The 16,831-nt window shown below is 53.0% G+C and overlaps 2 protein-coding genes across 3 annotated transcripts in view; one reads left to right on the top strand and one right to left on the bottom strand.

Moving 5' to 3' along the window:
* Positions 1-1,754: 1,754 nt before the first annotated feature.
* SERPINF1 (serpin family F member 1) lies at positions 1,755-12,976 on the top strand. The gene is made up of 8 exons (XM_088027108.1): positions 1,755-1,889; positions 3,042-3,118; positions 7,067-7,386; positions 7,998-8,153; positions 8,587-8,790; positions 9,924-10,066; positions 11,319-11,529; positions 12,587-12,976. Exons 1-8 carry the CDS (start codon positions 1,755-1,757, stop codon positions 12,844-12,846), a joined length of 1,506 nt encoding a protein of 501 aa, XP_087883234.1. The 3' UTR covers positions 12,847-12,976.
* A 279-nt stretch (positions 12,977-13,255) lies between these two features.
* Positions 13,256-16,831, bottom strand: part of SMYD4 (SET and MYND domain containing 4) — a 51,625-nt gene continuing 48,049 nt past the window's right edge. For both annotated transcript variants that reach the window (XM_028109200.2, XM_028109201.2), the window contains exons 9-11: positions 16,557-16,673; positions 16,225-16,348; positions 13,256-15,128 (exon numbers count right to left, since the gene is read on the bottom strand). In XM_028109200.2, the coding sequence (XP_027965001.1) occupies positions 14,975-15,128; positions 16,225-16,348; positions 16,557-16,673 (395 nt within the window). In that variant the 3' untranslated portion in view covers positions 13,256-14,974. The remainder of the gene's footprint in view (positions 15,129-16,224; positions 16,349-16,556; positions 16,674-16,831) is intronic.

Consider the following 16,831-nt stretch of genomic DNA (forward strand, 5'->3'; position numbering starts at 1 on the left):
AAGATTTTATTTATTTATTTGAGGGAGAGAGAATGAGAGATAGAGAGCACGAGAGGGAAGAGGGTCAGAGGGAGAAGCAGACTCCCCGCTGAGCAGGGAGCCCGACGCGGGACTTGATCCCGGGACTCCAGGATCATGACCTGAGCCGAAGGCAGACGCTTAACCAACTGAGCCACCCAGGCGCCCCGAGTCTTATTTTCATCTGTATCTTCCTCCTCCTCCACACACTTAGCTAGTGCCTTGCATGGAGGTACTCCATTTTTTGATGAAAGGACTGAACTCTGTTGATACATTTTTTCTTACATAAAGCTGAACCTTGCCCACTGGAAAGTTCTACCCAGAGGCTCTAGCTCTGCTCCCGGGAGCCTCACATGAGGTGATGTTTCCCTAAATTTTCTCTTCCTTCTGCTAGATATCCCAGAGCGTTCTCCATCCCTTCTCTGAGCTCTCCTCTAAATGACCACTGGGCTTTCGGTCAACACTCATACCTGCCTAGAAGGCATTTTGTTACACTAATTATTTCTCATTTTTTTTTTCTAAAAGATTTATTTATTCATTTGAGAGAGAGAAAGCGTGCACATGAGCGGGGAGAGAAGAGAGGTAGAGGGAGAAGCAGACTCCCCTACTCAGCAGGGAGCCCAATACAGGGCTCAATCCCAGGACCCCGAGATCATGATGTGAGTGTAAGGCAGACGCTTCACTCAGCTACCCAGGTGCCCCTCCCACGTCGATATTTTAGATTCACAACCATATTGTAAGGTCCTAAGCATCCCAGGTGAGCAGGGTCTAGGTGTTGTCCTGTCTAGGTGACCTCTATGATACCTAGGCAGTGCCAGGCACACAGTCCGCCTCCCTTCGGGACCAATGGTTATAGCACAGCTCAATTCTTCCTCCAGTCGGATATTTTTTTCCACTGCGCTTTCTGATCTTCAGAAATCACAGAATTCCAGGGCTGAAAAAGCAAATAGACATCCCAGTTCCATCTCTTCATTTTTGAGTCAAGAAAGCCAGGAGAGTTGTCCTCCCCAAATCCCAGTTAATGCCAGAACCAAGGACCAGGAAAAATCTAGAGTCCCAGCACAGGAGCGGGGTTTGCTCTGGTCCGGCCTGCCTTCTGGGCTTCCTCCAGAAGACTGTTCCTAGGCCCTGTCTCCCACCCAAGTGGGCCAGGGTGCCCCCTGGGGGTGGGACTGCGGGCAGGAGGAAGGCCAGGGCCCTTGAAGGAAGGTCTGGTGGGGAAGGCGGCCGTGTGGAGGTGTGTGCTGGCGGTGTGGGGTGGAAGGGCAGCAGGGGGTTAAAGTTAACATCAGGCAATGATGCAATCACAGAATCCGAATTGAGTGCAGGTCGCTTTAAGAAGGGAGTAGCTGTAATCTGAAGCGTGCTGGGTTCTGGACTGGGAGGCGCAGGCTGGAGCCCCTCGGCATGCAGACCTAGGCTGGCGAGCTGCTGCGGCACACCCACAGGGAAAGCAGCTCCTGGTCTGGCGCGAGTGTCAGGGTAAGACTGGACAGGCTCCCCTGGGCCCGGGGCCCTGGGGAGAGGCAGGAGTACTCCAGGGAGCAGCAAAGAGGGGTGCAAGGGAGAGGAGGTGGGGGGACAGTGGCTCCTGCAGCTTGGGCACCGGGGTGAGAGGATGAGAGGGGGCAGAGGGAGCCGGGGCTCGGAAGGCCAGGGCCCAATTATCCCCAAGTCCCACTGCCCCACTAGGAGAAGAGACTGGGAAGACTTTTGAATGAAGTGGCTGGGTAGCCATGGGGGAGGGCAGTGGTGGGAAGGAGCAGAGGGCGCAGCTGCTGGGCCCGGTCGAAGCAGCACCTCGAAGGGGCTCTGCGGCCCTGGCGCCCCGAAGGAAGGACGCTGTCCCCCAGCTGGGCTTCCCTGGGGCAGTCAGGAGGCAGCCCCCCCCGCCCCGCCGCAGTCCAGCCTCGGCTTGGGCTCAGCTCCCTGCTGCTTTTTCAAAATCAACTGGTGCTGATTTCCAAGCCAGGCCACTGGCCTGTTGAGCCCCACGGAAGACTGGGAGGGGGGACAGCTGGGTCCTTTGATCCAGTGCCCATCCCTTCTCTTTGGCCAAATTAGTTGCCAGTGAACACTGGAGACCCACGGGGCTTTGGCCTCTGGCAAACAATGACCCCTCTTTAGTCCAGCCAGTGTATGGGGTTTGGGGGCCTGTGGCTCGTGCTGCAGAGGATAGTGGCCCGCATCTTTTCCGCTCCCTGGGGTAAGCCGCAGCAAGGGGAGGGTCTGGGCCCAAGAGAAGCCGCAGGCTTCCCAGAAACCTCATCACTGTCTGGCCCATGCCCATCCTCCAGGAGTTCAGCCCCTAGGCTCAGGGGGCCAGGGGGTTCTGCTTCTAGGGCCGGTCCTACTGGGCAGTGCGGAGGTGGAACTCATGGGTGCCCTGGCCTGACTCACTCAGATTCCAAGACTTGAGAAGGAATGCTGCATGGGGACTGGCGGGGTTGCCATGGGTGGAACGGGCCTGGAGGGGACCCCTCGGAACCTCCCTCCCAGAGCCAGGAGAGAGGGTGGTGCCCTTCCCTGCACGGCCCAGGAGGTCCACCGCCATGTGGCTTTAAGCTGTGTGGTGCTGGGAGGAGGAGGGGGAGGAGGGATGGTGTTTGTCTCACAACTGGATTTAATCTGAAACACATGTATTGGCTCAAATTTATCCTCCCAGCTGGAAGGCAAGATCACAAAATCCCATTTCCTTGTGTCTCTTTTGATTTTGGTAAATGTGGCAGAAAGGAAGACCTGGCCTTGGCCCAACAGTGAGAATATCTACCTCCTCCCCATGCCCTCCCCTTCCTGGTAGGACGGGAGTCTGGCTTGGATACTGCCCTTTGGACGGAGGGCATCAGTGTCCCTGTGCCCCTGGCCGGGCGGCGGCTGCCTGCCCTCAGGCCATGGAACAATCCCCTTGGACAGGGTATCGGGTGGGCTCAGAGGGACCCTTAAGCCCATGCAGACTGACTCTCTGCCCTCCCAGGGCCCTTTTGGGGGGCTCTCCATAATCTCTCCCCTTCCCTCATCCCCAGGGTTTGAGGTGGAGGATTCAGAGGTACCATGAATACTACACGTCCCAGCAACTGGCTCTGGACCAGCTGGGGACCATGTGCCTTTCGGCGCCAGGGACCCTCACCTTATCTTCAGTCCTCAGCCCACCCACATGGGGACCGTGATCCCACAGCCTGGGGCTTGGGCTGACTCTGTAGGGACTCCTACAGAGAAGGTTTGACCTTCAAGTGCATTTGAACCGTGAGCTTAGTTCTCTTAGACACTATGGCAGGCTGACCCCCGGGTCCCTCCTACCTCAGCTCCCTACCCTGGCCAGAGGGACTAGCGCGAACGCCTTCTCCGGCACCCTTGCCGCCTAGACATCTCACGGAATTTGGGTGTCTGATAAACCAGTCTGCTGGGGCTCAGGCAAGAAGACTCCCGCTCGCTCTGGAGTGGGGCGGGAGGGCGGAGAGAGCAGAGAGAGCAGCAGTGAGCCTGTGTGGTGTTCAAGGTCTCTATCTGGTTCCGCAGAAAGCTTGTCCCTGTGCCTCAGTGGAAGATTCTCCGTGAGCGCCAAAGGCAGCTGTGTAGGACAGTAGCTGGCTGAGCACTCGGGGTCTGTGGGGCTCTCTCTGGGACACAAGCTCCAGATCAGGGTCTGGGAAGAAAGCAGCCCAGCCATAAGCTGAGCAAACTGTGGACGCGGTCTCTTGGTTTGTTGCCTTTCATCTCTACAGTGTTGTCCGGTGGATTATCTGGCTTGATTCTAAGGACTTTGGCCAAAAATCACACACCGCACTCCCAACTTTCCTATTTGTTCTGAGAAGTCAGGAAAGTATGTGTGCTGCGCGTGTGGGAGGGTATTTATGGGCATATACACAGGTGACGATGAAGGTGCTGGAGACCCTTGGCCTGTGTGTGCGTGCGTGCGCGTAGGGGAGGTGAGGGGCAGGGAAGACAGATATTGTAAATTGTTGACCTGGCAATATGGATGGGAGGGAGGACACGGACCAAGCGAGGGTCCTAGTTACTGAGACCTTGTCCCACTTTTTAAACAGAAGGCCCCTTGGAAGATCCTATCTGTGAAACCCCCGTAGCCGCCTTCATCCCCTCCCACTACCCCACACCCTGACTCCAAGGGGTGAGTTCATGGATGCAGCAAGTGCAGGAGGCTGAGGGACGGTGGCATACAGAGAGCCCTGGACTCAGATTTCCCTTTTCCCTTGTGGTCCAGGGGCCAGAGGGAGCTGGTCAGAGGAGGCCACTGCTGGGGGACATGAAGGGACCTGGGGCTGTTTAACCCGAAGGAAAAAAAGCTCTGAGGGTGTAAGAGCTATTTTTGAGCTGGCAGGGGGCAGAGGACCTGGCTCCCCAGGAGAGAAGGGGGGCCCTGGGGCTCCAGGTGTAGGGAGATGCATTTTTAGCTCTGGGATCGCTGGAGAGCTCACCTGTCTCTGTGCTGTTCAGTTCTTTGGAGACATTATCTAATTTAATCCTCATCACAATAGGTAAGAACTATTTGCTTTCCATTTTGCAAGAGAAGACGCTGCGAGTTAGAATTGAGATTTGAACCCAGGCGGTCTGACCCTAGACCCAGTGCTCCTTAGCAGAAGAGTAAGAACTCTCCCTAGAGAACTATCTGCAAGGGGAATGAGTCCCTTATGAGGCCACAGGTTCTAGGCCAGAGTAAATTCAAGGCCAGAGTCTCAGAACTTCCTGGGGATAGCAAGGGGCTGGCCAGGTGCGTCCATTCTCGGTATTCTGGAATTCTACATATGGGAACTAGATTCTGTCCCATTCTGACATTACCCCAAATCCTCTATCGGGAGCTGGCCAGGTGCCTCCAGAAGACCCTTGCTGTGCATTTGTGCTAGGCCATAGCCATGCAGAGGAGTTCACTGCTGGGTCTCCACGGCCCTGGAGCTTTAGGCCCCGAGGTCTCCTGACACACACAGGGGGACGAAAGGACAAGCTCATCCTGGGGCTGTAGGCCATGAGGCAGGTGCAGGGGTGGTGAGGGGATCAGAGGGAGGGACCGTCAAGTTGAGGGTCCACTTCCAGCCTGGGGAGGTCGGAGGCAAGGTGCCTCGTCCTGCCAAGCTCCTGCTCCCCGCTCAGGGTGGCAGGCGGAGCGGGGCGGTCGGGGCAGGGAAACGGCTGGCTGCCTCTTGCTTTCTTGCAGGCCCCAGGATGCAGGCCCTCATGCTACTCCTCTGGACTGGAGCCCTCCTCGGGCACAGCAGCAGCCAGGACCGTCCTGGCAGCCCACAGGAGGTCAGTGGGGCTGGGGTGAGGCGGGGTGTCGGCAATCCCAGGCCCTCCTTAGCAGGGAGCACGGGAGACAGGACAGCCACCCGGGCTCCAGGCCAGGCTCTGGCCTTTATGTGCAGATAGGGCCTTGATTTCTCCTTCAGCAAAACAGAAAACATCTTTTTTTTTTTTAATTTTATTTATTTATTTCAGAGAGAGAGAGAATGAGAGAGAGAAAGCACGAGAGGGAAGAGGGTCAGAGGGAGAAGCAGACTCCCCGCCAAGCAGGGAGCCCGATGTGGGACTCGATCCCGGGACTCCAGGATCATGACCTGAGCCGAAGGCAGTCGCTTAACCAACTGAGCCACCCAGGCGCCCAAAACAGAAAACATCTTGCCTTGCCTTTCAGACAGTGGAGACCAAAAGAAGATCCCAGAAGGTGAAAAGTGAAGGCAGTCTAGCAAGCCTAGGGGGATCCCTTTCAGTGAAGACCTTTTCTCATTACTTTGCATTACTCGTGGGTCTCACTGACTGGGCGGTGGTCCTGGATATTTGTGCAGTGGAGATGCAAGCGTGTGGAAAGGCCTCTTTCCTGTCCAGAGGAAGCACGGTCAGACTGCAAAGGCAGACGCTGAGAAGCTCACGCTAAGGGACAGTGAGGGGCCAGGGCAGCCCGGGCATACTGGCTGGAGCCCTGGACTTTGTCAAGTTCTGGCTCTACCTCTCACCTAGCTTTGTTACCATAGACAAGCCGCTTTGACCTGAGTCTCTTTCTTATCTATAAGATGGGATTAAAAATACGTATCCTGGGGCACCTGGGTGGCTCAGTCGGTTAAGAGTCTGCCTTTGGCTCAGGTCATGATCCCAGGGGCCTGGGATTGAGTCCCGCATCGGGCTCCCTGCTTAGTAGGGAGCCTGCTTCTCCCTCTTCCTCTGTAGCTGCCCCTGCTTGTGCTCTCTCTCTCTCTCTCCCTCTCCGTCTCTCAAATAAATAAATAAATAAATCTTTAAAGAAAAACAAAAACCACCCGTGCACGGCCATTATCGCCAGTCACTTACTTTTTACCTACTGAATACCTGCTCTGTAGGGGCTGGGGCTGGGTGGAAATATAGAAGACTCAGTTCTTGCCTTCAAGGAACTCAGTCTTTTGAGGTATCAAATACATCAACAAGCATGAAATGAAGTAACTCCAATGAGAAGAACCAGCACAGAGCCTGGTACATGGTAGGTGGTTAGTATAAGTGGTAGTTGACCCCGCAAAAAGCTCAGAAAACCAAAAAGTGCCTTCAGATTGGAGTGATCAGGGAAAAGTTGTGGAGGAAATACTGCGTGATCAGGGCCATGAAAGACAGGGTCGGGGGGGGGGGTCACAGAGGTAGAGACCTGGGAGCAGTAAGCAAGGGGGGAACAGACAGGCAGCTTGCTCTGGCCTGAGCAGGGTTCCTTGGAAGGGAGGGCCTCTTCTCCTTCTCTCTCTCTCTCTCTCTCTTTTTTTAAAGATCTTATTTGTCAGAGAGAGAGGGAGAGAGCACAAGCAGGGGAAGCAGCAGAGGGAGAAGTAGGCTCTTTGCTGAGCAGGGAGCCCGATGCGGGACTTGATCCCAGGACCCTGGGATCATGACCTGAGCTGAAGGCAGACACTTAACGACTGAGCCACCCTGGCGCCCTCACACTCTCTTTTTTTTAAGTATGTCACAGGCCTGAGGCTCACAGGTCACTAGTGTTTTGGTCAGCTAATTTCCGTGTGGGGCTGCCTGTCCCCAGCCGAGAACTCCAGCATGATCTGGGAGCACACCCTCCTTCCAACACTAGGCTACACATAGGGTACTCAGGCAGGACGTCTCGAAGGGGCCAGAAGGACAATCCCACTCAAAGCAACGAGGGCTCCGGTCAGGCACAGCTCATCTCTGATGGCCCTTGTACTCAAATCCAGGACTCCCCAGCTCCCGACACCACAGGGGTGCCCGTGGAGGAGGAGGACCCCTTCTTCAAGGTCCCTGTGAATAAGCTGGCAGCGGCCATCTCCAACTTTGGCTATGATCTGTACCGCGTGAGGTCCGGCCTCAGCCCCGCGGCCAACGTGCTGCTGTCCCCACTCAGCGTGGCCACCGCTCTCTCTGCGCTCTCGCTGGGTGAGTTCTCAGATGCGGACGTCCCCGGGGTCCTGGAGGCCCCCCGCATAGACACGGGCCCCTCAGGGAGGGGCAGAGGGGTGCTGCGAGAGCGGTCCCACCGCGGTCCCTGCGCGGGCACCTCCGATCCCTCCCTGGCTCCACGGAGGGCGCCGACCACTGCCGACTTGGGGACGTGGCCTCACGACCACTTATTGTCGGGATGACTTCAACACTCATTCCTTACACGAGCTTCTGTGTGCCAGCCATTCGGCTAGGCGCTGGCACACAAGCAGGCGTGGTCCCTGCCCTCACCGGGTCACAGCTGTTCCCGGGGTAGACTCAGGAGCAGGTGACCCAAAACGTTCTGGTAAGAGCTGTGACCGGAGAAGCCCAGGGGCTTGAACCCTCCCTCCGGCCCTTGTCGCTCTCTCTAGGCCTCCTGGCCTTTGCGTGCTTGAGGAAAATCTTGTTTTTCTTCCACTGCCTTGGAATTTCTTGCCCACCTAGAATGCCTCCAGTATGAACAGTGGAAGACCAAGAGGGTGGTGGCCCCGTCCTGTCCCCGGAGCTGGCCTGACCTGGGCCCGGGTGGCCCGTTATTAAGGCTCCCGCCCTGGTCTCTCTGGCAGGAGCGGAACAGCGGACAGAATCCACCATTCACCGGGCTCTCTACTATGACCTGATCAGCAACCCGGACATCCATGGCACCTATAAGGAGCTCCTTGCCTCTGTCACTGTCCCCGAGAAGAACTTCAAGAGTGCTTCCCGGATCATCTTTGAGAGGAGTGGGTCACCTGGCTAGCCCGGGATGCCTGAGGAATACGGGGCTCTATGCTGCACGGGGCGGCGGGGAGGGGTTCTTTCTAAACACTAGATCATGGCTGCCCAGGCTGGGCCTGGGGCTGGTGGGCAGGAAGGGGCCCCGTGAGCTCAAAGAGGATCAGAAAGAGGAAGTAGACTGAGGGCGACAGTGGGAGGGCCGGGGAAGGGCGGTACCCTGAAGAGAAAGAGCAGTGAGTGAAATTCCTTGTTCCCTGTCCTGCGGAAGCTGGCACGGAGTCTCAGCAAGTCACCAGGAGTCACAGTCATGGGGAGTCACTAGGCAGGAAGTCAGGGCCTGCCGTGTGGTAAACCAGAGCCTCAGCCTGCTGCGCTCTCCCAAGAGCGGACGCTGGTGAGCGTTCAGAGCACTCTCACTTCTGCTCCATCTCTTCCCAGAGTTGCGGATAAAATCCAGCTTTGTCGCCCCACTGGAGAAGTCCTATGGCACCAGGCCCAGAATCCTGACTGGCAACCCTCGCTTGGACCTTCAGGAGGTTAACAACTGGGTGCAGGCCCAGATGAAAGGGAAAATTGCTAGGTCCACCCAGGAAATACCCAGTGGAGTCAGCATTCTCCTCCTCGGTGTGGCTTACTTCAAGGGTGAGGGCTTCACTTCTCTTTTGGCCAAGGGTGGATGGTGGGGAAGGGGGGACGTCAGAGACGGAGCTCAGCAGGAACTGAGAGGCGAAGCCAGAGGACAGCCTGGGAAAGGCGCTTGCCTGAGGGCTCCGTGCTTGTCATTAGTCCCAGGCAAACATGCGGTGCGTGTCTACAAAGCGTAAGAGGCCATGCACAAAGCCCAGCAGAGAGAAGAAAGTGCTAGCTCTCCTGTGCCTGTTTGGGGGTTGGCACCGTGAGATTCGGGCTGGAGTCAGATGAGGGTCAAAGCCCAGCTGGGCCTTCCCTGGCGTCGAGCCCTGGACAGGCCTCCCGGCCTTCCTGGGCCGAATCCCTCACCCCTAACACGGGCTGACAGACTTCAGAGGCTGGCTGTCTACATGGTCTCCTGTCTTCACATCCACCGGAACACTGTGCCCAGGGCATTCAGCAAACCGTTAGTTCTCTAACAGCATCCTGCTGTGGTGACGTGCTCAAGACTCCTCCACAGACCGTGTGAGGCCGGCCCCATTCAGATAAGACTTGGGTGGGATTTGGGGCAACCTCTCCTTAAAATGCTTTATAACCGTCTGTCAGGCAGTAGCCACAGTGGACCCCTGACCTTGAGAGAGGCCCTACTTGAAGCACCGATCTCCAGAAAGTGAGAGAAGCCATTACAGGTCAGCATATTAAAGGTCCCCTGGGGATATCACCTCTCTGTGAGCCCTGGCCAGGGCCTCCGCCCCTCTGAGCTCTGGTGCTTTTCCAGACGAGAGGGGTGATATTGGGGTCCCTTGCAGCTCTGACCTCCTTTGATCCTGTCCCCCAGACACCTCACTGCAGAAGGAGACAACAGCGGACTTTTCTCCCAGGCCATCGCAGAATTTCTATGATCCAGACGGTCAAATCAATGATGCCTCCTATTTCCTCCCGAGTCTCTACATGGAGGGTATTCAGGCCCTTGACATACTGTGGTCCAGCCCGCACGTTCAGAGACAGAGCTGTTCCCCGACGGTCGGGGCCTCTAAGATTCCTTTAGCCAGGCAGCTTTCAACAATAGGCCTTGGTCTCCCGGCATGGTCCCGATGGCTGCCTGGTCTCCTGGGGCTCAGGGCACTCCATCTGTTTCATTCCAGGGCAGTGGGTAACAAAGTTCGACTCCAGAAAGACTTCCCTTCAGGATTTCCACTTGGATGAGGAGAGGACCGTGAGAGTCCCCATGATGTCAGACCCTAAGGCCATCTTACGCTATGGCCTGGACTCTGATCTCAACTGCAAGGTCTGTAGGGGCCGGGTGAGTGGCGGGTCGGGGAAGGACAGAGGCAGGCAGGACGGCATAGTGGAAATAGGATGACCTTTGAGATGGGACAGCTGTCTAAATTCTGCCTGCTGTGTGGCTTTCAGCAAGTCAGTACCTTCTCTGAGCCTTTCTTCTTAAAACGAAGGCTAGGTATCGAAACTTACCCTCTTAGGGTTTGTTGTAAGGATTAACAGATAACGTGAAATGGGCTGAGCCTGGGCAACTCACATGTTGGTGTTTTCTTGTCTTTTTTCCCCTTCTTCCTCTGCCTCTCCTTTTCTTTCTTTGGGGGGGGACTTTTATTTCTAGAATTCAAAGCCAAACTTAAAAAAAAAAACCTGTCACACCCTCCAAATTGCTGGCATTCTAAGTCTTTCACATATATCTAACATCTTTTAATTGTAAGTCAGTAGGTCTTAAACCTTCTTCTTTGGGAATCGGACAAAACGCCTAAAACACTTGAGAGAAATGTCACGTATGCACATGCACATATTTCCATAAGTGGTTTCAGGAGCTGTTAGGACTCCTGATGCTGTTTGTCCCATGGACCTAAGGTTAAGAACCTCTGCTCAAAAGACCCATTTTATGTTTTGTTTTGTTTTCTATAGATTTTATTTATTTATTTGTCAGAGAGACAGAGAGCGACAGTGAGGAAGAGCACGAGCAGGGGGAGTGGGAGAGGGAGAAGCAGACTCCCCGCCGAGCAGGGAGCCTGATGTGCGGTTCGATCCCAGGGCCCTGGGATCATGACCTGAGCCAAAGGCAGTCGCTCAACCAACTGGAGCCACCCAGGCGCCCCTAAAGACCCATTTTTTGTTTTACTGCTTCTGGGTTGCTGTACTCAACACCCCCCACCTCTAGTCCAGGGCTCTGTATTTAACAGATGATCAGTCACTTTTGGCAGACAATCTTTGGGAGAAAACACAGACCTGGAATTCAATTCTAGCTCCTTGAACCACAGGAGAAAATTCTTTCAGCCCCTAACTTCAGTTGGTATTAGGCCAAGGTAAGAAAAGACAACAGTCTACTTTTTTGAAGGAACCTCAGTAAATATCTTGCTGCCAGAAGGCAATGGCCAAGAGGGACAGTTGTTAAACAGATTAGGGGCTGGGGACAGCACAGCCAGGGACCCACCGGAGGAGAGGAGAAGGCAGCGTGGAGTGTGTGTGTCGAGCCCCGGGCTCTTGGGCTCCAAGGGACTAACCCATGTGCTCCCTCCCTATTGTTTCAGATTGCCCAGCTGCCCCTGACTGGCCGCATGAGTATCATCTTTTTCCTGCCTCTGAAAGTAACCCAGAACTTGACCATGATAGAGGAGAGCCTCACCTCTGAGTTCATTCATGACATCGACCGAGAACTGAAGACTATTCAGGCGGTCCTGACCATCCCCAAGCTGAAGCTGAGTTATGAAGGCGAAGTCACTAAGTCCCTGCAGGAGATGAGTATGTCTGCAAGACCACTTTGCTCTCGGGTGGGTGGAGTTGAGCCTTTGAGCTTTCCACCCATGCTAAGCAGCACTCAAGGGCTCTATGGCTTTGTGGGGAGGCCATGGATGATTCCTTAATTCTAGCAGTGCTGGAGGGGAAGCCTGAACTGCCTTTCTTTTTTTTTTTCCCCCCCAAGATTTTATTTATTTATTTGAGAGAGAGAATGAGATGGAGAGCATGAGAGGGGAGAGGGTCAGAGGGAGAAGCAGACTCCCTGCTAAGCAGGCAGCCCGATGTGGGACTCGATCCCGGGACTCCAGGATCATGACCCGAGCCGAAGGCAGTCGCTTAACCAACTGAGCCACCCAGGCGCCCCTGAACTGCCTTTCTTATCAGACACATTCCTCAGCCCCAGAAGTATATATCTTGTAACAGAACACTGTCTCTCGACAGGTCTGTTGAGCTGGTTTTTATCTTTTTTTTTTTTTTTAAAGATTTTACTTATTTATTTGACAGAGAGAGAGAGAGAGAGAGAGAGCACAAGCAGGGGGAGCGGCAGGCAGAGGGAGAGGAAGAAGCAGGCTCCCTGCTCAGCAGGGAGCCCGATGTGGGGCTCGATCCCAGGACCCCAGGATCATGACCTGAGCCGAAGGCAGACGCTTAACGACTGAGCCACCCAGGCGCCCCAGAGCTGGTTTTTAATCTTAACCTCACTTGCTGTGTGCTCTTGGGCAAGTCACTTAAGCCCTACCCGGGGAGCAGAGCAAGATGGCGGAGGAGTAGGAGACCTAAATTTCATCTGGTCTCAGGAATTCAGCTGGATAGGGATCAAACCATTCTGAACACCTACGAACGCAACAGGAGATCGAAGAAAAGAATAGCAACAACTCTCTGAACTTAAGCCCTACCCAGCCCAGAGGTCTACAGACCTCACCGAGGGTCCAAAGTGGTGTTGTACTCCCAGCTTGCCTGCCTTCTTGGGAATCAGGACTCCCATTCAAGTGGACTCTATTCTTCCGAGGGGTGTTGGGTAAGGCAGGGTTTTAATAGAAATCTCTCTCAATTTCTGCAGAACTGCAATCCTTGTTTGATTCGCCAGACTTTAGCAAGATCACAGGCAAACCTATTAAACTTACCCAAGTGGAACATCGATCTGGCTTCGAGTGGAATGAGGATGGGGCAGGCACCAACCCCAGCCCAGGGCTCCAGCCTGCCCGCCTCACCTTTCCCCTGGACTATCACCTCAACCAACCTTTCATCTTTGTACTGAGAGACACAGACACAGGGGCCCTTCTCTTCATAGGCAAAATTCTGGACCCCAGGGGCATTTAATGCTCCAGTTTAATGTTCAAATAGCCTGGAAGAACAAAACCCTCGAGGGATGGCAGATTACATTATTACCTGAAGGCTGCCCCTACAATGTTTCAGTGTATACTTTGCAATAAAAGTGCTTTATCCTTAACTTTTGTTGCCCTGTTTCTCATTCTGTTCTGAGCTATGTTAAGTTTAATATGAAGATAAATAGCCCCTTTGTGATTTGCTGGTCCTATACTTAGAGCCTGGTCTCTCTAAACTCTGCAGAAAGTCACCACTTGTAAGAACCTTGAGTTACCCTCATTGTATGATGCAGGGCGGGTTCTCTCTCTGGGAGTGTTTTCGCGCTAGGACCACTAATGCTTGCAAGAGGGGATCTCCTGCCCCCACAATCAGTGGGGTATGCTCTTAAATAAATCAAACCTTAGGGCTTTTTTTTTCTTAAATTTATTTATTTTATTTTAGAGAGAGAGCACGTGCACACGAGCAGGAGCGGCAGAGGGAGAGGGAGAGAGAATCTCAGGCAGACTTTGTGCTGAGTCTGACGCCGGGCCTGATCTCATGACCCTGAGACCACGTCCTGAGCCAAAACCAAGAATTGGCTGCACCACCCAGGTGCCCCCCAAAACTTTGGCTTGCTTATTTATTTATTTATTTATTTTTAAGATTGCACCTACTCATTTGACAGAGAGAGCACAGCAGAGGGAGTGGCAGGCAGAGGGAGAGGGAGAAGCAGGCCCCCTGCTGAGCAGGGAGCCCGACGGAGGGCTCGATCCCAGGACCCCGGGATCATGACCTGAGCCGAAGGCAGATGCCCAACCGGCTGAGCCACCCAGGCGCCCCAAAACTTCAGCTTTTCATGCAAGCACAGATATCCCCCAGGCAAGCTAATGTCACCTGACAACACAGGATAACACACGGACAGATAAGAGATGTAATCTGTAACTTAATGTTTCATAAAGCATTTAAGGAAAGCTCCCAAAGTATACCTAAAATGGGAACCTGATATGTGAAAATTCTAAACACATTCTTTTTAAGGAAGCATGCCTATTTTACAGAGTATAAGAGGACCTTTTTTTAGGAACATGAAACATGACAAGTGTTTGGCACAGAATACAGAGCTGTCCTCAGGACTAAATTTTCAAGAAGAAAAATTTATCTCCATGAAAAAAAAAATCTCACTGGCCACTGCCTTGCCACAGTGAATTAGTAGAAAGAAGAATAAATGAGATTCTGCCTGACCTTCACTCACACGTTTTTGAATGTAAACTGTGTTCTAAACACTCAGTTTCCCGAAAAGCTACTGCCAGACATCTCCAGGCTATTCATTTCCTGATGATAATGCTGAGGCTAGCAGCAGGGACTTCCTGGGCAGTCCAGGGAGGGCAAGCTGTCAAAGCAGCGTGGACCTGACGTTCCTTTCCACTAACTCACTGGAACCACTCGGTCACGGACAGTGATATGGCCATCAGGGTTCAGAACAGAGAGTCTCCCAGCCTTCTGGCCAGGATGGAAATCTAGACTATTGCTCTACACATCCAGGCAGGAAAGAGCTATCACCCCTCCCCTCTGTCGCTGGAGTCTGAAACCACAAGCAGCAATGATTCTATTAGTGTTTGGTCAGCGGGTCTGCCAAGAGTACATAATGAGAGGCAGATAATAAGGACTGGAAAACTGGCAGGAGACAAATTTAGAGTTGCCATCCCAGGAAGAGATTGCCCAACAATAAAGTGGCCCCATACTTATTTCTCCATTCACAACTTACACTGTACCAGTTTTAACAAAGGATTCGAGAAAGCTAGATCCGATACATGAAATGGTGTCTCTAGAGGTAAGGAGCCTTGGTGATTTCTTGCTTTATAATTATTTTTCAATTACAACACAACTACTAAGAGCGTAACTTCCCACTGGAGTGGTACATAACATGTCATTACTACTAGAAACCACAGGAATGTTCCAGGGAAAGACTATCATCATTTAGTGAGATGGAGTCTAGCCAAAACCCCAGGCTAACATCCAGATGCCTGCAGATCAGCTAAAATCCTTTTAAAGGGTTTAGGCTCTCCAGACACCAGTTTGAAGTCTTTTCTGGGAACTGGGAGTTTTTACGGGAGGATAGTTAATTATCTGAAGAAAGCCTTGGGTTCTACACTGAAGGCCCCAATGAGATGGGTGGCAAGTCCAATAAACAAGATTTCATCTTCTGTAGCTCCTGGATCTCGTCATTGCAAGGGCCATAGTGCACCATCAGAACCTTTTCTGCCCTCTGTATTGTGTTCAGTGCTTCTGGGATTGCGAACCTGAACCGAAGGAGGTGAAAGGAATGAAGCCACTCATTCAGTCAAGTCAACATTAATCAAGGGCCTACTCCCACCCTGGGAAGAATACGAAGTTATCTAAGAACAGTTTGTCCTCAGGGATCTCACAATCTAGAAGGGTAGGGGAAAGACCTTCACCAACACACTGTAAGGCAGAGTTTGAAAACAAAGTTATGAGAAAAAGCAGAAAGATTCTAAGGTCCTGAGAAATAGGCAAATCTCAAGGTGTTCAATCTGGGATTTATCCCATGGTTTCCTCAGGAGTCTTCACCTGCAGGTAACCAAGTCCACCCCAGACCTGACTCTGCAGCCCTGTTCTCTTGACCAAATGGGCGGCCTCTATGTCTTGGGTATCAGGTCCACAAACCATTCATCATCTTAGGATCCAGCTTCAAACATTGCCTCACCCCAAAGTGCACCAATGGCAGCTTTATCAAGGCTGGAAGGAAGTATTCCATCTAGAAATAGGGCCTCCCAATGACATCAACACCTACTGTTCCTCCCGTTAAACCTACAAAGCAGGGTCTCTCTGCCTTGACACTATTGCTATTTTGGGCTGGATAATTTTGAGCTGTGGGGGGCTGTCCTGTGCATTGCAGGATGTTTACTAGCATCGGGGCCTCTACCCTGAATCATGACAACCAAAAATGTCTCCAGACATTGCCAAATATCCCCTGGGGGCAAAATTACTCCTGGTTGAAAACAACTGCTTTAAAAGGAACAGGATGGGGGAAGGAAGAGCCCCTGGAGTTGAAGGTGCTGAGAAAGAGGGCGGTGAGGGAGGCGTGAGGAAGCACAGGACTGAGGAGAGCTGCCGGGATGCGGGTGGTGGGGCGACCCGGCAACTTTCCCCTCGGAACGTCCCTTCAGGGCTAAGAGCTTTCCCCATATCACTCAGGGGGAAATTCTAAAGCTTCAAGTTTGTCAGCAAAACAGAAGGAAAGGATCTTTCCCCAAGGAGAAATAAAGGAAGTTTCCACATGCTTAAAAGCACCATAGGAGAAAAGTAACGCCAGAAGAGCCTAATAAAAGACAGTGTGTGGCCTAGAGGGCGTTAGGAAACCAGAGAAAGACTTACCCGTTGAAAAAGAGTTGGGCCAGTTTGAAGAGCTCATGGCCCATTTCAACACTGGATGGCCCATGCTGAACCTCAACCACTCGTAGACTCTTCTGGAGATGGGTAGCTGACTTTTGCCAGTCCCCTGTAAAGAAAGAGAAATCTGGTTCCAGAAAAGAACCACAGTCAACTGTTTTGGGTGAGTGTTTTCAGGGTGAGGAAAGCTCAGTGGAAGGTGAGAATAGCTTCAGCTGAAAGACTGGGAGGAGACCAACCAGATGAGGCTGGGCTCGTGACCAAAAGCACAAGGCAAACGTGGTCCTCGGAGCAGAAGATGAAGACATGTGCCTTACCTAAGGCAGCGTAGGCCTGGGCCAGGGCATCCTCCATTTCTCCTACCATGCTGTGTTCTGCTGACAGGAAGCTCTCAGCATCATGCCGGCACCCCAACAACAGCTGAATGGCTCGCTCTATCAATGCAAAGGAAGGTGGCCTCATTACTACACAAACCCAGGCCTAGAAATGAGAACCCAGCTGTTAAGTTCCATATTGCCTGGGCTGATTGCGGAAACCCCACTTTGTCTCCTTGTTGTGACCTATAATGTTTGTTCCTATAAAGCTGTTGTTC

This window comes from Eumetopias jubatus, unplaced genomic scaffold, assembly GCF_037043125.1.
Source record: "Eumetopias jubatus isolate StellerSeaLion01/CBP00866 unplaced genomic scaffold, mEumJub1_p1.0 scaffold_10, whole genome shotgun sequence".
NCBI classification, from domain to species: domain Eukaryota; kingdom Metazoa; phylum Chordata; class Mammalia; order Carnivora; family Otariidae; genus Eumetopias; species Eumetopias jubatus.

Excerpts from the sequence above, each read along its gene's own strand:
- SERPINF1 (XM_088027108.1), top strand. The coding sequence starts at position 1,755 with ATGGGGGAGGGCAGTGGTGGGAAGGAGCAGAGGGCGCAGCTGCTGGGC. Across the intron at positions 3,119-7,066 it reads CTGGACCAGCTGGGGACCAT|GCTACACATAGGGTACTCAG; the intron begins GTGCCTTTCGGC and ends TTCCAACACTAG. Across the intron at positions 10,067-11,318 it reads ACTCTGATCTCAACTGCAAG|ATTGCCCAGCTGCCCCTGAC; the intron begins GTCTGTAGGGGC and ends CTATTGTTTCAG.